The 22073-nt window shown below is 42.1% G+C and overlaps 1 protein-coding gene across 1 annotated transcript; it reads right to left on the bottom strand.

Annotated features, from left to right (window-relative positions):
- Positions 1 to 8060: 8060 nt before the first annotated feature.
- On the bottom strand, positions 8061 to 9755 carry LOC124877582 (extensin-like). The gene is made up of 3 exons (XM_047380880.1): positions 9479 to 9755; positions 8899 to 9273; positions 8061 to 8140 (listed from the first exon to the last, which is right to left on the bottom strand). Exons 1-3 carry the CDS (start codon positions 9753 to 9755, stop codon positions 8061 to 8063), a joined length of 732 nt encoding a protein of 243 aa, XP_047236836.1.
- Between the last annotated feature and the right edge of the window lie 12318 nt (positions 9756 to 22073).

Genomic DNA, 22073 nt, shown 5'->3' with positions numbered 1-22073 from the left:
CCCAGTCTTCCTCCAGACTCTGGCACCTTGATTTCCGAATGACATGCAGAATTTGCTTTCATCTGAAAAAAGTACTTTGGACCACTGAGCAACAGTCCAGTGCTGCTTCTCTGTAGCCCAGGTCAGGCGCTTCTGCTGCTGTTTCTGGTTCAAAAGTGGCTTGACCTGGGGAATGTGGCACCTGTAGCCCATTTCCTGCACACGCCTGTGCACGGTGGCTCTGGATGTTTCTACTCCAGACTCAGTCCACTGCTTCCGCAGGTCCCCCAAGGTCTGGAATCGGCCCTTCTCCACAATCTTCCTCAGGGTCCGGTCACCTCTTCTCGTTGTGCAGCGTTTTCTGCCACACTTTTTCCTTCCCACAGAGGTGCCTTGATACAGAACTCTGGGAACAGCCTATTCGTTCAGAAATGTCTTTCTGTGTCTTACCCTCTTGCTTGAGGGTGTCAATAGTGGCCTTCTGGACAGCAGTCAGGTCGGCAGTCTTACCCATGATTGGGGTTTTGAGTGATGAACCAGGCTGGGAGTTTTAAAGGCCTCAGGAATCTTTTGCAGGTGTTTAGAGTTAACTCGTTGATTCAGATGATTAGGTTCATAGCTCGTTTAGAGACCCTTTAAATGATATGCTAATTTTGTGAGATAGGAATTTTGGGTTTTCATGAGCTGTATGCCAAAATCATCCGTATTAAGACAATAAAAGACCTGAAATATTTCAGTTAGTGTGCAATGAATCTAAAATATATGAATGTTAAATTTTCATCATTACATTATGGAAAATAATGAACTTTATCACAATATGCTAATATTTTGAGAAGGACCTGTATGTGCGGTGTCAGATAGGTATCGGAGTAGCATATAACCAAATAAAATGAAATATCTGTCTGTTTCGAGAAACATAAATAGGAGAGAAAGACACATCTTGAACTTCATTGATCGATGAGGAAGTGTAATGCTGATGAAGTGTAGTGTGTCATTTTACTAGAATCTTAGGTCATTTTCAAAGCTTAGGCTTATAGTGTCTGCATATTTCTTTACAAACTTAAACACTTAAGATATAGGAGAATTAAAATGCTTCAAATGCTTAATCGTGTTGGTCTGGAACCCAGATGCTGCTTGCCTCGTTGTATGTTAGGGGTTATTGTACTGGTAAAATAGCTATTTCTAGTGCATTTTCTCTTTAGCATAAGGCAACATGAGTTTTAAGAATTTCTATATATTTAAACTGATCCATGATCCCCAGTATGCAATACATGAGCCCAAATCCACAGGATCAGAAATGTCCCGTTAGCATTATGCCTTAGCCACACCATGCTTTACAGTGCTGGAATGTTGTGTGTTGGGGGTATATGTCTTGAAATGTGCTATACAAATAACTAAATGTACTTATTTACTTGCTTGCGATTTGCCAAAAGACCCATTTTGAATAGTTCTTTTCCGGTGTTTACACAAGTCTTTCTGGTTCGGGTTATGATTTTACAGCATTTGAGATAATTTTAGCGAAGCAGCCGATCATTTCTCTGAACTTCTTTATGTTTTACCGTCTCCAATCAACTTTCAATGAAAGTAAGGTTCTGATCAATGCCTGGGCCGACCCATTTTGATCAGATTTTGGGAGAGGAATGCATTATAACTACTTGACACCTGTTTTCTCACAGAATGAATGACCTCACTGCTTGAACACCTGTTATTATGAAAAGCCCCTTTCAGTTACACAGGATGAGCAGTGTGCATGCCATGACTAAAGAATTTGTTTGTTTTCTTTTGCTCTTCTATACTCAATAGTAAATTATTTCCATGAACAAGTGCAGTTACTCATCTGGTTACTGACTCTGGGCTGCTTTTGGGATGTACACATTCTTAAAATGACTCAAACTGACAAAAACCCATGACTGTGACATCCTTATTCTGTAGATATCTCAGCAAAATACATGAGCCTGACCTTCCACTTGATACTTCAAATGTTTTTACAATTACGTTTTTTTTCCTGCAATTAAGTCATAGACTGTATACTGGTAGTCTTTGAAGCCTATAACTGATACAACCAAAACAAAAAGGGGAAAAAAAAAACTCACGAGTGAGAAAAGCTACAGTTTCCTGTCCTCTGAGCCAAGCTAATATGCATTATCTCAAGTGTAGATACGGCTCATACATCCTAACAGCAGCCAAGAGGCTCGCAGAATAACAAAAGAGAGGGAAGAATAGCAAATCAGTGAGTAACAGATTGAAAGTTAAAAGGCTGTAAAATGAGTGTGTGTTCACAAAGACAGGAGTGTATTTTGTTCTGCTTTTTCTAACGGTTCCCTGGTCTTCACAAAGCTCTTGATTAGCAAACAGCAGCCCCTGAGATAACACTTACAGACCCAGCATGGATTTGCATGTAAAGAGAATTAGAACTTTTCATGCATGCATCTACTCAAGGCAAATAGGGGAACGATGTTTTTGATGCAGCTTCTTCAAGTACCAAGGCTCCTGATTCCCCCTTTTGGACATATTTTTGGTTGTTTTTGCTGTTTTTGTTCTATTTTAGGTCAACTCAAGATATTTATTTCACGTAATTTTGACAAGTCTCTTTTTATTTCTTTTTTAATGTCCCCCTTCAGCTTAGGCAAACAGTATGGTGGGCCTGGTTGCCTTACTGAGTTGGAGTAGATATTACCCCTGTTGCATAATTGACTTATTTTAAGGCAAGATACACTGAATCTTGATCAGGGAGCAAGTAGGACAGGACAAACAAGAAAGGGGGTAGCAGGACCAGGGAGACGATAACATAAAAACGTTGCAATGACCAGGTTACATATGTTCTATAAAAGGGCACATAACCTTTTATTTCTCCATCTGACAATAAATCAGACTAAAATTTTCCTACTTCAAGTCAGTTTCACTCTTTCTTCAAAGTCAGAAGTTTACACACATTTTATTAGCATTTGGAAGAATTGCCTTTTAAACTGTATGACCTGGGTGAAATGTTTTTTAACAAGAGTTTACTGGAAGTTTGGCCCATTCCTCCTGACTGTTGTGAGTCTTGTTTATAGGCCAACTTGCTTTCACACACCTTTGCAGCTCTGCACATAAAATCTCTCTGGGACTGAGATCCAGGTATTCAGACCATCAATCCAAAACATTGACTTTGTTGTCCTTAACCTGCCTTGTAGCAAAGTGAAATGCTTATTGTTGCATGTTTTCCTTCTTTACACCAGTGCATGGATCTGTGTGTGCATGTGTGTATGTGTGCATAAATCTACATGTTGCTACATAGAGGTGTGCACAGAAGTGGGGGCAGACTTTGTCTGGTATTTCAGTGTGGGGGGAGTCACAAAGCACTCTATCTTTGACAAGATTCTGAGATCTGATGTTATTTTTTTATTCTGTGATCTTTCCTGTTTTCATTTCTTCACTGTTGAAGAACATACTTTGTATGCTTTTTAATAACTCAAACAGATTTTGTGTGTTGTGTTTAATAAAGTACAACATGTAAACAAGTGTTATGTGTATCTGAAATAAATATTTACAGAGTACAGAAATACTTATTTCTGAGCTTGTCAATTTACACAAGTCAGATTTGCATTCATGCATAAATTAACGGCCAAGAATTTGCTTGCATTCAAACTGGATTGCAAGCTGGGATGAGTGAACACATTCAGTTCTGCATCTGCACACAGCATTCCATCCCACAGCTGCGATTGCTGAGTGTGCAAGGAAGAGATATGTACTGTATAAAAAAATTATGAAGGAGTACCTCAGAAAGATTTGCATAAAGTGTGCAGATGTGCGAGTCAATATATGGATAATTTGGTATATAAATGAAGACACGAAGCCTGACATATTACTTTTATACAAGAAGAAAGACTACAGTCGCTTCTTGGGTTCATTGCTTGTAATCACTTGGTTAAATATAATTTATGACTTGGATCATAAGTTATTCAGCAAGCTGCTGATTAATTATTTAAGTCTGAAATGTAATATATCTGGTTGTGTGCGATGGTAGATTTTCATCGTTACAGATGGGAGGCCACTTCTAGCAGCCGGTTTATGCTAAGCCGCTTTCTTCTGTAAATTGATACACCCCCATTCGGTCAAATATGAAAAAAGTGTTTATCCTCTTGCTTGATGGCATAACACTGAGGGATTTTCTTCTGCAATACAATGCTTGCACCCAATGAAATCATTAGTTTAAGGTTGGCACTTAATCCCCTGTGAAATTCAGACTGTAGAAGATGGGGTTTTACTCTCATTTAAGGGTAAAAGGCCACTTCTATTCAGATAATTGAATCTTGTTTGTGAAGTGCCCCAGTGATGTACAGTGAAAGTAATGCTCATGTAATACCTAGCCCTGGAACGGATATGATGAAAAGCCTTCATCCATTTTCTTTGCTTATTTGACTTTTCAGCTACTGCACACCGAATCCATCTTCCACACTGTTGGAAGATCTGATTCAGACCTGTTAAATATGCATTGACTGACCGGTGGGCAACCCTGTGAAGTGTCAGTGAGTCTCAAGTTGAACTGAGCAAAAGTATGATGGGTGCCAGAGTCAATCAGAACCTTATCTACATCCAAGACATACATTGCACTTTAACAAGATTAACTATGTTTTTATCTTACCTGTCATTACTCATAACGTTACTGTTAGTTTGAACAGGGCATATACTGTTCAACTGACATATGTCTCTTTCTCAGTTGCTCTGCAAAGCTGTTTCTCAGCAGATCTGTGGATAATGTCGCCAGTGATCTCCGGTGGGAGGAAATGCTAAGGTGAAGACAAGGAAGAAATCAAGTTACTCTCTCCTGCGAAGCTTCCCACAGAACAGCTATTTCTGTAGGTCCAAAACTCTTGCAAGACTGCGCTTGCTCAAGGGACGTATGTCTGTACAGTGTGTGTACCTAAGTGTGTTTTCAGTATGAAATGAAAATCAAAAGAAGCTGCAACATTTTACATGGTAACTTGCAAAACATTTTATATTCCCGAAACTTTTTCACATTTCGTCACATTAAAATAAACTTCTGCATGTTTTATTGGGATTTTATGTAATTGACTAACATAAAGGCTTGTATAACGATAACGTAGATACAGGGTATTCCACCGTTTCACAAATAAAAATTTAAACATGCATTTGTATTTTCTATAATAACACTAAATAAAATTCAGTGATCATAAAGCAATATCACCAGCTTTGAACAGCTCACAGAGCACATTCCAGTGCATCGTCCGAAAATGAGGAAGCATAGCATAACTGCATACCTAAAAGCTGCAGATATTCACAGCTCAGGTGGGAGAATATTTTAACAGGGGAGCTGTTACTTGCACACTCAGCAAATCTGGAGTGGCAATAATAGAACAGAACAGAACAGAACAGAACAGAACAGAACAGAACAGAACAGAACAGAACAGAACAGAACAGAACAGAACAGAACAGAACAGAACAGGACAGAACAGAACAGAACAGAACAGAACAGGTTATCAGGGAGGGAGCCTTCCTCCCTCCCTGTTGGTTGGAGTAAGGGGGAGTCAGGTTTAGCCTAAACCGGCTCAGTTATGGTTGAGGTGCAAACACACCCTCCATTTCTGCTACCTGTGTGACCCCTTCTCTTTTCCAATGGTTATAATCAGTCTGACAGAGAGAGGTACCCCAATCCTTGTGGTTTTTAGTATAACAATGACCATCAGTGGGACCCTTTGTGGGGTTCCTTGAGACGACATTGTTGTAAATAAGCGCCGTTTAACTAAATAATCTGAACTGAAACTATCTGTGTAGTTATGCTGCTATAGGCTTAGGCTGCTGGAGGACATAATGACCACTTTCACCCTCTTTGCTACATTCTCACACTATTCTCCAACTTTGCATTATTAGCTGTTATTTCAGCTTTTAACCTTGTTCTCTCTTTTCTCTTCCTAGAAGCTACACTTGGCCTGGCTCTGTGTCTACCTGTGACACCTTTCTGGAGAGGGGAATCGTCCGAGCTTCTGCGGGCAACAACTTGCTCACCCTCTACCGATGACCCACATGGCCCTGTCTTTTAGTGTTGAACCCTTTCTCTCTCCTAGACATGGCGATTGACTGAGCTTAACTGTAACAAACTATGTGCTCTCTTTCAGGCTCTAACCTTGAAAACTGGCTCAGAGTTTATCTGTTCTTTCTTTCTAGGTGAAACGACTAAAGGAGCTACATCCATTAACATTTACTTTTCCTTCCCATAGAAAGGACTCCTGGATCAGTGCTTATTTGTTCTCTTTGCGTCTCTGCTCTGTTTTCTCTAACCCCCAGTCAATCGTGGCAGATGGCCGCTCACACTGAGCCTGGTTCTACTGGAGGTTTCTTCCTGTTAAAAGGGAGTTTTTCCTCTCCACTGTCGCTAAATGCATGCTCAGTAAGAGGGATTGCTGCAAAGTCAATGCCAGTGACTGTCCACTGTCTCTACATTCTCATCCAGGAGGAGGGAATGCTGCAAGTCACTGACTGGACTGGATGCAATCTGCTGGGTTTCCTTAGACAGAAAAACATTTTATCCAATTTGAATAAATAACTAACTCTGACTGCACTGTTCAATGGTTAGGATTAATTGGAATGTATGTACCTGACTGTTGTGAAGTGCCTTGAGACAACATGTGTTGTGAATTGGCGCTATATAAATAAAACTGAATTGAATTGAATTGAACAGAACAGAACAGAACAGAACAGAACTGAACTGAATAGAATAGAATAGAATTATACAATAATGTACAACAAAATAGTGGGAGCTCCATGCAGGTAAAAAGAACAACATGGCACTATATAAAACTATTAAAGAAAAATGTACATAAGTACAATAATAAAAATTTAGACACTAAAATAGGAAGAAGGAACTGTGCATCAGCCGGTACACACCATCCCTGCAGTGAAACAAAGTGGTGGCCGCATCATTCTGAGGGGTTGCTTTGCAGAGACAGGGAACCTGGTCAGAGTTGATGGGATGGGGTATGGAGCTAAATACATGACAATCCTGGAAGAAGATAGATTAGAGGCTGCAAAAGATTCATCTTCCAGCAGCACAACCACCCTAAACATGCAGCCAAAGTCACAATGGAATGGGTTGTATCAATGCATACTGATGTGTTAGAATAGCCCAGTGTCAAAGTCTAGACCTAAATCTAGCTGAGAACCTGAAGAATCTCTTGAAAGACTTTAACTGTGCCGTTCACAGATACTTTGCATCTAATCTGGCCTGAGCAACTAGTTTGCAAAGAAGAATCAGCAATAATTTCAGTCTGAAGATGTGCAAAGCTGCTAGAGACAAACACAAACAGATGTGCAGCTGTCACTGCACAGAGTGGATCTTCACAGCATTGACTAAGGGGCTTTGAATACAAAAGCACTCCACTGTTCAGATTTATATTTGTAAGTATTTTGAGAATCACATATAATTATCCTTCCATATTACAATTATGCCCTACTCTGTGTAAGTCTTTCTCATGGATTGCCAATAAAATACAGCAAAGTCTGGGGTTGTTGCTCAAAGAAGGCAAATGAAACATTCTGTGCCTTGTTAAAGGCAATTCTACACACACGTTGTCTCCGTGATCAAAGCCAACTGAACCATACAGTAATAGTGCATAATCAGTGCTGAGTAAGCTTTTACAGAGTTTGTTTCCTAGAAAGGTGCTTTACCTGCTGAACAAAAACAGTACTGACAGTTTCTCTGCTGCACAACACAGCCCTCAAAGTAAGTCAACAAGTACAGTCCAACAGATTGAGGGCATGATGCTTCCATTTGGTGGGTTTCCAGGTGGCAACCGGGATGACAGTTCTGGGCTGTTCAGCTGCAGGCTCTGCTCACTGATCTCTCTCCTGAGATGCACTCAGCTTCAAGCAACAGATCAGCTGCAGAGATAACAGAGAAGTCAATTTCCTCCACTTTCTTTTACTTCTTTTTCCCTCCTAAAAAGAAGCATCTGCGTGTATGTGGAAAATCAAGCGAGACAAAGAGCTAACTTTAATCCAAACGTAAGCAGAAACACGTCGCCATGTATACATTTGCAGAGCAAACGCTTTCACACGTGCTGTCCCAGCAATGCAATGCTTTCTCATCCCGCTGTGCCTAAAGGAGTTCTCACAAATTTGTACAAGATGAGAGGCTGAGATGCAGGGGGAAGGAGGAGGCAAACTGACAGAGAGAAACACAGAGAGAGAGACTAGAAGGATTCTCCACCTCGCTTCACTTCTCCCTGGCACCCAGAGGCTTCTGCAAAGCTTTTAGTAGGAAAACAAGCAGCTGTGTGATGGATCAAACAGCAACAGCAACTACTTCTCAGCCTACCCAGCACACTGTGAGCTTTGATATTTCAGTCACTATCACTGCTTGTGTTGTGTTGGGTAAATTAATCCTTTATTTTTCTGTTGTCGTCACCCCCTCTTTTTATTTAGCAAACTCTGTCCATAAGAGACCCCGTCTAACTGTTTGTCCCAGGTTTCCCTTATCTCCCTAGACTCACTTTCAAAGTGAGCCATGTTCCTACTTTGGTGTTGGCCTGAGGTAAATTATGTGTTGTAATTACTGCCAGCCCTGTGGGCAGAAGGCAAAACAGGGTTTCAGTCACTTTGCGTTAGTGTGTCTGAACTAAGTGACTGAAGAGATGACGCTGAACCCACTCACCTACTCTTTTCCAAAGCTTGTTGCATAACATAAACTCTTTTTATTGCTCAGCGCTTGGGATGTAGAACCTGATTTAAGATTTTTATTATCAGAATAAAAGTAATTTCTATTCTTAAACAATTTTTATTTACCTTTCAAATCTAGACACTTTCTGTAGTTGTAAAACCAGTAGAAGATAATCCAGATTGTCAACTGGAGAAATTGTGAAACAAGTTCAAGCATGAAGCTTTTTGTATAAGGCCTCATATTAAACTTAAAATGAAACCTGCCTTCTTGGTGCAGTGAGGTGTGCCGTGCAGGAGTGAGGGTGGCCGGCTTGCTGGGGCTCCTCCGGGGTTTGGGTGTGGGGTTGGTGGGTTGCCTGGTCCTTTGCGTGCTGTGGTGGCCTTCCTCCAATGCTTCCTTCCGTGGCTCTGGCTGGGCACCGGGCTGCGGTTGGCGGTCAGGTGGGTGGGGGGTGGAGCATGTCTTGTGCCTGCACTGGGGCGTCTGGCGGGTTGTACTTGGCCTGGAGTGGTTGGCCTGCCCGGCTCGGTTACCCAATGGTGCATGTTTCCCTCTCATGGGCAGGCGGGCTGAGGCTGCTGGCACTGGCCAGATGGTTGGGCGGGCTTGGCGGTGTGCTGCTCTGCTGACTATCATATCTGGGGCAGGGGGGGATCAGGACGGAGGGCTAGAGGGTGGCGTGGAGGGGCTGTAGCATGTGGGGTGGGGGGGTTGTGTCCTCTTCTTGGGTGTGGGGTCACTGGCATTGAATCGGCTGAGCGGCGATGGTAGAGCTGAGCTGGATAATGTTTCTCCCTGGGCTATCGTTGCAGTGGCAGTGATGTGTTGTGTTTGTGTGGTTGCAGGGGGCGTGGTGGGGGACGTTGGGGGTTCCATTGTGGGAGCGATGCTCGTGGTGTCTGTGGGCAAAGGCTGGGGTGCCGATGTGCAGGGACCTTGCCTTGGCGTCACGGCACACTGTGTGGTGGGGGGCAGGATGCAGCAGGGTGCTTTGAGTGGGGCTGTGTGTGGAGCTTGCACTGTGTGGGTGTGGTTTTGTCGGCTTTTTGGGGATGGAGCTCTCCGGTGGGGGTGAGCCCCTGTGGGGGGGGGGATTCATGGCTCTTGGGTACGGGGGCATGTGTTCGATATCTGTGTCCTGGTTGGGGGTGACCCTGTGGGGAAATTCATGTTGGGCTTCATGGGGGGCTCATGGGGTTGAGATCAGAATTCATTGGGGGGTTGGAACTTTTTCATCCTTTGACGACTCTGGTTGGCGAGCTCGTTTGGGCCATTCAGACCACTCTTTTGTACATGGCCCCCTCTCCGTATGAGGATGGGGTAGGGGCGGGGGGTCAGGGTCCAGGCCGGGGCTGCTCAGGTTCGGGCAGTGCCGGCAATAGTCTGTGCTGGGGCGCCTGTCTCTATCCCTGGAGGGAAGGGGACCACCTCCTGAGTCCGGGGGCTGGTTGCCCCTATGGGGTATCAGCACCTGGACTTGGGAGTATAGAGTATTTATCGGAAGTGTGAGTGAGTGTACAACGTCCATTGTTGTTTGTTTTTATTTTGGGTGAGTGGGTGTGAGTGTTTTTATGTGTACGCATGTACATGTCTATGGCTCGGATCTCCTCTGTATCTGTCGCAGGTCCAGGGGGGTAGGTCTGTGGCTCCTCACACCCGCTATTGCATATTTTCATGTAGAAACCTTGTATACAGAAGCACGCTCACACTCAGACCCACAGATGTTTAGATTCAGGTGTTAACAGATACACAAATGTTCTATATTGTGCCACATTTACCACTAAATACATCTTGCATTCATGAGTACCGTTCACGTTTTGGTAAAAAAGCTGGTAATATGAACGTTTCTGCATGTGTAGAAGCAAGCAAGATGAAATCTCTTCATCCTTTTTTCTCTCCTCCATTATTTTCTCCTTCTCTATCTTTTTCCTTTTTGCCCCACCTCTCTCTCTTTCGTGGTTCTTATTCGTTCCTTTTTGTTTCTGTCTGCATGTCCCTAAAAATTGAAATAATACAAAGCAGTTTCTTATAAAGATTATTTTATAAATATCAAGCTGAGCTTTAAAGCGTTAGTTGTAATGCTTCACTTGTGAAAGTAAATCTGCTTTTCTTAGCGCTAATTCCTACATTTCTTTCTAAAATTTCTAAGATTGGATGTTATATTAACTTCAGAAGATAAACCACCTGTGTGCAACCACCGCAGTCGGTTGGATATAGTTCTGATTGCTCTGACTATCTGACTAAATTCTCAGTGGAAAAAAACACAAGTCCACCTGCATCAGTTTTTTAAAAATTGTATTTATATTTGCAAATACTCTGGGTCTTTTTATGTGCACAATCTGTGCCTGTACCTTCAATTGTATTTATATTTAGAAAGTTGATTTTTAAATAATGAGCTTGAGAATTAGTTTAATGCTTCTTGTCAGCTGGAGAACTAAACTAGTATACTGAGTGCTAAGAAGGTGTCCGGCAACAAAATTATTTGGTAAAAGTGTAATTTAACAAGCCTTTCTGCCTATAAAGATAATTAATTATTCATGAGCTGAGGCGATGTTACACAAGGTATGTGTGAGAAACTGGGGAGAGAATAAACACACCTTACTATACCTATCACCTTCCTTGCCACTTGGCAAGGAAGGTGATAGGTAGACAGCATCAGTAGACATTTGGAAAATCTTCTTAGTGGAATATATTTAGGTCTTTCACCATTTTCCAACTGAAGCCTCTAGTTACAAAAATCCCACTGAATTTATACAGGACTGAAAAACCTGAACCTCATCAGTCAGTACCATCAAAAAAGAATGGGTTGAACCAAACAATACAAGCCAAACAAAGAAACAGCAATAAAGTTGTTAATTTGATTTACAAATTAATCTACACAACTAAATGGTTTACAACATACAATAATCCAAACAGTGTAACTCAAAGATTACTTTAAATAGAACAATTAACACTATAGAAAAAAATTCCCTTCATTTGGTTGTAACCAGTGATGTAATCAATGACATCAAAAACCCATACAAACCCTCAAATACACCTATCCTGGATGTAGGAATCTAAACAAAAGGACAAACATGGGTGAGTTCACACAAAGACACATTAATAGAAATAAAGTCACTGCAAACTAGCTTCAACAGAAAGAAAATTCAACTCAAAAAACAACTCATGCTTAGATGTAAACTGTAAGATAATGCAACCAGAAACAAACCCGGGATAGAATGGAAGGCAAAGTTACCACAGCAATGCTTAACTAAAACACTGTGAATAATCTTAAAATAAGGTACAACAAATTATGGTATGCTTTAAGGGACAAGTGGTAAATAAATTCAGCAGCCACTTTTGTTACACTTACAGTCAGTGTTGCAGATTTCGCGAGAGAAACAAGCAACCAGCTCTATGTAAACAAGCCCAAAAAAGCCCAACGGGCAACCCATCACACTGTATAAAACAGAAGCTGTTTGTAAACAGTATAAATGTATACATTTATTCAGCAACAACGATGCTAATCACTTTCAGCAAACAAATTTTTAATAACTTAATTTCTAATACTGTTAAACTGATAAGAAAGAAAAGTGCATTTTGCATATGTAACAGCAAAATGACAGTAAACACAGTGAACAAAAACCTTTCTTTAAACTCTGTTTAAAAGAAAAGACACATTTTATAATTTTCCCCACATACTTCAAGTTATTGTCATGCTGGCTCATCATTCGTTACTGTCACTCTGGACTCTGGCATGAGTGTGTTTGGGCTGAGCCGAGTCAACTCGTGGGGGCGCGATAACCAAGAAATGGTGGAGTGGTAAGGACAAACTACCTACTGCTTGTGATTTGCTTTTTATTTTATTTATAGGATTTTCAAACACTATATATAGGATAGAAGACATGAATCACCCCTTGTAACACCGTCCCTCCGGGAAAAAAAACATGCATGTATTTGTTACAGTTTCAACCAACCTGTACAGTGAAAGTTATTCTTTGTCTTTTGGTACCTCATGGGCAAAAGACAGGCTTAACAATAAAAACCTCTGGAGATTTCAAAAAATATATATATGTTTGTAAATTAACCAATTCCCAGGAAACGTATTGGTGAACATAAGTGGGTTAAACCTTAGGAGCAATTTTATTGTGACTAGGAGAATGAGAATGTAAGAACAAACTCAATGAATGGGCTCCAGGTGTTGTTTAACGTCTGAGATATGTTTCTATTATATCAGAGTTTTTCTAGTAGAATTATGTAGAGCCCCTTCTTAACCCATTCAGAAAATAATGGGGGATTTGTCTCTGGCCATGTCTCTTCTGTAAGTGGAATTTTTAGGTCCATCTCTCAGGTTGACTTGGTTTTATGGAGGGAAGGCAGACTGCTGTTTTAAATGGTCTTACAGATCATTGAAACACTACCCTTCATCTCTAGATCCCGATCTAAAATGGTATTCGAAACGTTTTCCTCTGGTGTAAGAGGAAAACAGTAGTGTGTTTTAGCAAAACTACGGAGTTGGAGGTATCCAAAGAAATGTTTCTTGTTAAATTTTTACTCTGCTGGAGAGTTTCAAATGATGCAAAGGTGCAATCTATGAATAAATCCTTAAAAAGGACCAAGCTGCTATCGTGCCACACCTGGAATGATGCATAGCAGAGTGCTCTCTCTGCAGCAGACAGAATGTCCTCTACTAGTGTTGCCAACTTCTCAAGAAGGAAAGTGGCTGTTCCAAAAGTCGCAAAGTCATCACCAAATCTGCATAACTGGGCAATTGCATGTAATACTAATGGACACTGCAGGAGAAAGTAATAAAGTGTCATGGGGTAGACAAAAAGTGAGTAAAACACAACCTAATTCTATTAGAAGTAAAAATGAACTTTATTCTGTCGATGTCATATGTCAAATGTCATAATTTCAGTTCTCCTCAGTTATCTGGTCCTGGGGCACACAGAGATATTCTAGCAAAGTAACCTCTGTCACAACCACGAGGACAAAGACAGTGTTTTAACAATTTATTTAGAAACACAGATAAAGGTTGGACTGGAACCAGGACTGCTGGCGGACAAACGCGGGGTCTCTACGGGTGGGGTTCTTGGCAAGACCGGGGGGAAATAAGTCCTTCTCCACGGTGGCTTGAGGCTGACAGGCTGTGAACAGTTTTTAGAGGATGAAGTGTTTAGTTTCTTCTCTTCCAGGTTTTACCGTTGGAGAGTGGCCAGGCAGGTTGATGGGTGGTTCTCAGGTGGCTCCTGAGAAGCTGGGCTTGGAGTTGGAAGCACAGAGGAGGCTCAGGGCTGAGGTGTTGAGGCTGGAGTTCCCAAACTCTGAACATGACACGAGTGAAATCGGAGACCAGAAAGGTTCCACGACTTCCTTCAGCGAAGGGTGAGAAAATGAGCTGACGCCTCCCTCAGGGTTTCCACTCCATAAGTAGCCCAGCTGATTGCTTTCAGATGAGCAACACCTGTGCAGCAGCACCTGCCAGTCACACCCTGCACAGAAAGAACACAGCACACAAAAACACAGCCTGCAAACAGCCTGCACACAAACGACCGTGGATATGACATGGGAGTCATGAAATATGGGATGTACTTGATAATGCGGCGGACGGTGGAAGGACTAATGACAGACTCAATCTTAAAGGGGCCCAAAAAAATGAGGTGCAAGATTTTTGGAGTCGGCCTTTAGGGGAAAATTTTGGGAGGACAGCCACACCTCTTGAGCTGGGGCATAGAGCGGAGCGGGTGTCCTCTTTCTGTCCGCATAGCGTTTGTCTTGTGCAGAGGTACACTGAAGAGCAGACTTAGTCTGGTTCCAAAGTCTCCTGCAGTTATGCAAATGAGTTCTGACAGAGGGGAGAATCTGGTCAGGAAAAGTAGCAGGCAAGAGAGTGGGTTGGTAACCACAGGAGGCCTCAAAGGGTGATAAACCTTGTTTAGCCTGTCTTGTTTCTAGGAGGGAGGCCAGTGACAAAGTCTAAAACAATATGTGACATGGGACGACTCGGGACTGTTAGGGGTTGAAGTAGGCCAGCAGGGGGCTTGTAAGAAGGTTTATTTCTGGCACAGGTAGTGCAGGCAGAAGCAAAACAGACAACATCCTGGTTAAGAGTTGGCCACCAGAAATATCTGCGAATGAGGGCTATATTGCAACTTGAACCAGGATGCCCTGAAAACCTGAAAGAATGACCCCACTGGATGACCTGAGATCTGACAACAGTGGGGACATAAAGACGACCCCGGGGACCCCCAACTGGATCAGGCTCACCTTGTCAGGCATTTCTAACCTGATCCTCCAAGTCCCATGTTACAGCCCCCACAACACAGGACGGGCCGATGATTGGGTCAGGTTCTGGGTCGTCTTCGGTTGGAGAAAACTGTCTGGAAAAAGCATCAGGCTTGACATTCTTGGAACCTGGGCCGTAAGTAATAGTGAAGTTTAACCGGGAGAAAAACAATGACCAAAGAGACTGCCGTGGGTTAAGTCGCTTAGGCTTTTTGATGTATTCTAGATTCTTGTGATCAGTCTATATTACAATAGGTTGAGAGGTCCCCTCTTACCAGTATCTCCATTCTTCTAAGGCCATCTTGATGGCCAAAAGTTCACGATCTACCACGTCGTAGTTCCTCTCTGTGGCAGAAAAATGTTTAGAGAAGAATGCACAGGGGTGGAGCTTACCATCCGTGGGTGATCGCTGGGAATGTACTGCCCCCACCCCAGTACTGCGTCCACCTGCATAATAAACTGCTCCTTGGGATCTGGATGTTTTAACACAGGAGCAGTGGAAAAACGTTGCTTAAGGCCATTGAATGCCTAGTCGGTTTCAGGAGACCAGACAAAAGGTTGTTTACTGGGGGTGAGACCTGTGAGGGGAGAAGCAAGGAAACTGTAGTCACGAATGAAACAACGGTAAAAATTGGCAAATCCCAGGAACTGTTGCAGCTGTTTACGATCCGTGGGAACAGGCCAGTCCACAACAGCTGAGATCTTACTTGTGTCTGCATTCACCTGTCCACCCTCAAAAATGAAGCCTAGGAAAGTCACAGATGGAACATGAAATTCATATTTCTCCGCCTTGACAAATAAGCGATTCTCTAAGAGTCTTTGTAAAACAGCTCGAACGTGTCTGGGATGTTCAGTAGAGTCCTTAGAAAAAATAAAGATGTCATCCAGGTAGAACAAAAACAAAAACATTGATGAAGTCCCTGAGGACGTCGTTCACTAGGGCCTGAAAAACAGCTGGGGCATTAGTCAAACCAAAAGGCATAACCACACTCAAAATGACCATTAGGTGTCTTGAAAGCTGTTATCAATTCATCTCCTTCCCTTATTCGAACCAGATGGTATGCGTTCCGCAGGTCCAGTTTTGTGAATATGGTGTTATCCTGGATGGCCTTGAACGCTGAAGTGAGCAAAGGAAGGGAATACTTATTCTTGATCGTGATGTCATTAAGGGCTCTGTAATCAATACAAGTTCTTAGAGATCCGTCCTTTTTAGACACAAAGAAAATTCCTGCCCCCATAGGTGAAGAAGATGCCCAAAATGAAGCCTAGGAAAGTTACAAAGGGAACATGAAATTCACATTTCTCAGTCTTGACAAATAAGCGATTCTCTGAAAGTCTTTGTAAAATAGCTCAAACGTGTCTGGGATGTTTCCTGGCATCTTTATGCCCGATGATGCCAGCTTTAAGTGAGTCGTTTATGTATTTCTCAATGGACTCCTGCTCTGAATATGACAAGCGAAAAAGCCGACCTGCTGGTAGTGGAGCACCAGGAAGTAGATCTATTGCACAGTCATATGGGCGATGGGGCGGTAGAGAAAGAGCTAGATCTTTGCTAAATACTTTCTCTAGGTCATGATACTCTGCTGGAACATTTGTTAAATCTGGGGGTGTAAGGACGTCGGCCAGAGGGGAGGAAGTAGTGACTGCAGAACGAAGACAAGTAGCATGAAACTTGATGCTCCAGGACTCTATGCAAGATTGTTTTCAGTTTATGTCTGGGTTATGATTCTTAAGCCAAGGGTGACCTAAAATAACTGGGGTTTCTTTAGTGGGGAACAGCAAGAAAGAAATGGTTTCGTGGTGGTTGCCCGATGTAACTAATTCCAGTGGCTGAGTCTTCTGTAAGACACAACTTAAAGATTTGCGATCTAGAGCAGTGACATTTATAGGAGGTTCAAGATTACAGACAGGAAGGTTAAATTTCTGGCCCAGATCGGGACTAATTAGATTCTGTTCTGAACCTGAATCAATGAGAACCATCAAAGGAATTTGTTCGTCTTTGCAACATAGAGTGGTCTGAAGCAGGAAACGGGGGTAGTTAGGTTGTTGAATCGTGCCAGCCAGCACCCCCTTGATCACTGGCGGGCTGACTCTTTTGGGCGAACCGGGCATTTTAGACGAAAATGGCCTGTGGGACCACAATACAGGCACTATCCTGTTCTAAATCTTCTCTCTCTTTCGTCGGGAGTGAGGCAAGTTCTCCCTATTTGCATGGGTTCAGGGGATGACTAAAAAATCTCAGGGATTCTCGGGATCTTTAAAGGAAGAAAAACCCCTGACTTTAGTTCTCTCACGGATATGGTTATCAATACAAATAGCAAGACTAATGAGGCTCTCTAAAGAGTCAGTTTCATCCCTGTAAGTGAGTTCATCTTTTAAATCTTCATTCAACGAATTTAAGAAAGCGCACTTCAAGGCCGAAGGGTGGCAGCCAGATTCTGCAGCTAAAGTTCGGAACTCAACTGCAATAACGGCCACAGATGTAGGACCATGTTTAAGTGTCCATAATTTTTTAGCTGCCTGGTCACCATGTTTATTGGGAAGAAAGGTTAGTCTAAACAAACTGATGAACTCCTGAAACGAGTAATGGTGAATTGAGGATTCATTTATAATGGTCTCTGCCCACCTTAAGGCCTGATCCCTGAGTAACCTGATAATATAAGAACTCTTAGATACATCATTGGGGAAAGACTGAGGTGACCAGAGAAAAATCAGAGCACATTGTAAGAGAAAACCCTTTTTTCAAGATCATCTGTAAAAAGGTTCAGGAGGAGGAGGAATAATTTCTCGGGTGGGATACAGTGCCTTGCGAAAATACTCGGCCCCCATTTTTCAACCTCTGGCCACATTTTAGGCTTCAAACATAAAGATATAAAATTCAAATTTTTTGTGAAGAATCAACAACAAGTGGGACACAATCATGAAGTGGAATAAAATTTATTGGATGTATCAAACTTTTTTAACAAATAAAAAACTGAAAAGTTGGGCGTGCAATATTATTCGGCCCCTTTGCTTTCAGTGCAGCAAACTAACTCCAGAAGTTCAGTGAGGATCTCTGAATGATCCAATGTTGTCCCAAATGACTGATGATGATAAATAGAATCCACCTGTGTGTAATCAAGTCTCTGTATAAATGGACCTGCTCTGTGATAGTCTCAGGGTTCTGTTCAAAGCGCAGAGAGCATCATGAAGACCAAGGAACACACCAGGCAGGCCGAGATACTGTTGTGGAGAAGTTTAAAGCCGGATTTGGATACAAAAAGATTTCCCAAGCTTTAAACATCCCAAGGAGCACTGTGCAAGCAATCATATTGAAATGGAAGGAGTATCAGACCACTGCAAATCTACCAATACCAGGCCGTCCCTCTAAACCTTCATCTCGAACAAGTAGAAGACTGATCAGAGAAGCAGCCAAGAGGCCCATGATCACTCTGGATGACCTGCAGAGATCTACAGCTGAGGTGGGAGAGTCTGTCTATAGGACAACAATCAGTCATACATTGCACAAATCTGGCCTTTATGGAAGAGTGGCAAGAAGAAAGCCATTTCTCAAAGATATCCATAAAAAGTCTCGTTTAAAGTTTGCCACAAGCCACCTGGGAGACACACCAAACGTGGAGGAAGGTGCTCTGGTCAGATGAAACCAAAATAGAACTGTTTGGCCACAATGCAAAACGATATGTTTGGTGTAAAAGGAACACAGCTCATCACCCTGAACACACCATCTCCACTGTCAAACATGGTGGTGGCAGCATCATTGTTTGGGCCTGCTTTTCGTCAGTAGGGACAGGGAAGATGGTCAAAATTGATGGGAAGATGGATGTGGCCAAATACAGGACCATTCTGGAAGAAAACCTGTTGGAGTCTGCAAGAGACCTGAGACTGGGACGGAGATTTATCTTCCAACAAGACAATGATCCGAAACATAAAGCCAAATCTACAATGGAATGGTTCGCAAATAAACGTATCCAGGTTTTGGAATGGCCAAGTCAAAGTCCAGACCTGAATCCAATCGAGAATCTGTGGAAAGAGCTGAAGACTGCTGTTCACAAATTCTCTCCATCCAACCTCATTGAGCTCGAGCTGTTTTGCAAGGAAGAATGGGCAAGAATTTCAGTCTCTCGATGTGCAAAACTGATAGAGACATACCCCAAGCGACCTGCAGTTGTAATTGCAGCAAAGGGTGGCGCTACAAAGTATTAACGCAAGGGGGCCGAATAATATTGCACGCCCCACTTTTCAGTATTTTATTTGTTAAACAAGTTTGACACATCCAATAAATTTCATTCCACTTCACGATTGTGTCCCACTTGTTGATTCTTCACAAAATATTAGAATTTTATATCTTTATGTTTAAAGCCTGTCCATTTGGTCAGGTCATTCTGTCATAATTGGGTTTTCTTACACTCTGAGATACACAACCACGAGGACAAAGACAGTGTTTTAACAGTTTATTTAGAAACACGGATAAAGGTTGGACTGGAACCGGGACTGGAGCTGGCGAACAAACGTGGGGTCTCAAGGGGTGGGGTTCTTGGCAATACTGGGGGGAAATAAATCCTTCTCCGCGGTGGCTTTAGGCTGACTGGCGGTGAACAGTTATCGGAAGATGAAGTTTCTTCTCTTCCAGGAAACTCCACTGTGGTTGGAGAATTTTAACATTGGAGGGCGGACAGGCAGGTTGATGGGTGGTTCTCAGGTGGCTCCTGAGAAGCTGGGCTTGTAGTTGTAAGCAGAGAGGAGGCTCAGGGCTGACGTGTCGAGGATGGAGTTCCCAAACTCCTCTTAACATGACACGAGTGAAAATGGAGACCAGAAAGGTTCCACGACTTCCTTCAGTGAAGGATGATCATGCCAAGTGAGAAAACGAGCTGACACCTCCTTCTGGGTTTCCACTCCATAAGTAGTCCAGCTGATTGCTCTTTTAGACGAGCAACACCTGTGCAGCAGCACCTGCCAATCACCCTGCACAAAAAGAACACAGCACACAAAAAGACAGCCTGCAAACAGCCTGCACACAAACCATTGTGAATATGACAACTTCATCTTGTATTGTTTTGTATTTAGTTTAGTTTTGTTAGGTCTGGCTTATTTTTTAACCTTATGGTTCACTTAAACCAAAAAAAAACAAAAACTAATTTTATATAATCTACAATAACTATCTAAATGGACCAAAAAGAAAAAAAAACTGAGAATCGCATGTATGATTCATTTTAAATTTGAATGTGAATCTGTTAACATTTGTTGTTTTGACTGCTGCTTGGAGGGACTGCAATTGAGTTGCTAGGTGTGTGTGTGTGTGTGGGGGGGGTTTATACTCAAGTTTATACTCAAATAAACAAACATCAAAATGGGCTCCATCTGTATGTTCAAATCAGTAGTGATCTGCCAAATTTTAAATTATCTTTTACTGGGCTGTCAAATCCTAGTCCTAGAGGGCCGATGCCATGCAACTTTTTGACGTTTCCCTAGTCCAACACACCTGAATCAAATGGTTGAATTACCTTCTCAGTATGCAGTCAAGTTCTCCATAGTCCTGCTAATGACCTCATTATTTGACTCGGATTTGTTGAAGCAGAGACACATCTAAAAGTTGCAGGACTCCAGAGCTTAAGGACTGGAGTTTGACACCAGTGATCTATTTATATTTTTGATACATCTGCTTCTATGCAAATTACAACCATCCTGAGTATGTTTTATTTGTCAGGTGCACAGCTTAAACATTCAAAGTAAGGGCGTATTCTCACCTAACACATTTGGTCTGCTTTAAACAGACCAAAGTTTGTTTCACCCCTGGTCCGGACCTAATAACCGGACTGAGGCCCACTTTTTGATGTGGTCTTGGTCTGCTTCCAAATAGAGTCTGGTGCAGTTCACTTCTGGTGTGAATATAAACTGGCCTCGATCTGACCCAACCACCCAAGATGCACCTTTTTGGACTCAACAAGCCACTGTAGCGAATGTTGTGAATAGGGAATGCACCAAAGTCATACCTCCGTCTCTTGGTAAGACCTCTGCAGTCACATGCGTGACTTTGTATACAATTTATAGTTCACTTGCAAAGAGTAAAATATGAAATCGAACCGCACCAAACGAAGAAATTAAGATTGTTTTTATCCCATACCAAACACGCAAAACCGAAGGACTTACCTAGTATGAATACACCCAAACATAAGCCAAAGAATCCCATGCTGAGTGTCACACCTGTAGCGTGTCTATTCAGATGCCATGGGTGTCTGTAGATTATACACATTTACAACTAACCCAAATGGTTGTACACGTTTGAAACCAACGTGAGTTGATTGTTTTGCCACAAATATGGAAGTAATCTGTGTTGTAGTTCATGAGTGTAGAATTCAGACTTTGCTTCTTGTCTTCAATGAACATGACAAATTTATGCATTCCAAGCCCCGACAAAAAGGGATGACAAATATAGACTCACATTAGCCATGTCTTTGTACATCAAGACAGTCCGTACCAAGCCCGCAACACTTCAATTTACATCCACTTCGAGGTAAGCATGCTTTAAGGTACACACACTCCCAGACTCTGCATAAATACACCCACTTCATTTTGTATCAACTACTTTCTTACAGGTAAACCTCAGAGACAGTGTAGCTTTCATCTTGTCTCATTTATTTTAATAAGCAAGTGTGATGAGGAAAACCAATGAAGGGTGAATCTTTTTGAAGAACAAGATGTGAAGATCAGAGACCTTTTAAAACGCAGCACGTGAATAAAGATTCTAGTGTATAATTAATGATGGATCAAGCTGCCGCTAACAGTTTCTACACATCATTTTTTGATTTACTGGTAGCATAAACATTGACATTTGTTGCTCACTTACAAAACAAAAGCATAAGTAATCTTTCTGTGGTGGATCAATTAAAAAATATGATTTATTAAAACTACACCTTTGCTTGTTGCAATTATAGTTACCACCAGTTCCACCTGAATCGTCTAGAAAACACATTCTGATATGTTGTCTATTTTGTGCTGTCTTCAGGTCTCACATTGTTTCATGTGATTTAATTTATATGTCTCTCAGAGTCATTAGTCCACAGACTATTGTGTTTCATGAGCATGAAAACTCAGCAGTAAGTTTTTGTCAGTAAACTCAAATATTTGATCAGAGGAAAGATATCACACTCTCATTATAACTGCACCAAATCTA

Source organism: Girardinichthys multiradiatus, chromosome 12, assembly GCF_021462225.1.
Source record: "Girardinichthys multiradiatus isolate DD_20200921_A chromosome 12, DD_fGirMul_XY1, whole genome shotgun sequence".
NCBI classification, from domain to species: Eukaryota; Metazoa; Chordata; class Actinopteri; order Cyprinodontiformes; family Goodeidae; genus Girardinichthys; species Girardinichthys multiradiatus.
The sequence above is the reverse complement of the archived record's forward strand: the minus strand, read 5'-3'. Positions and strand labels throughout refer to the sequence as shown.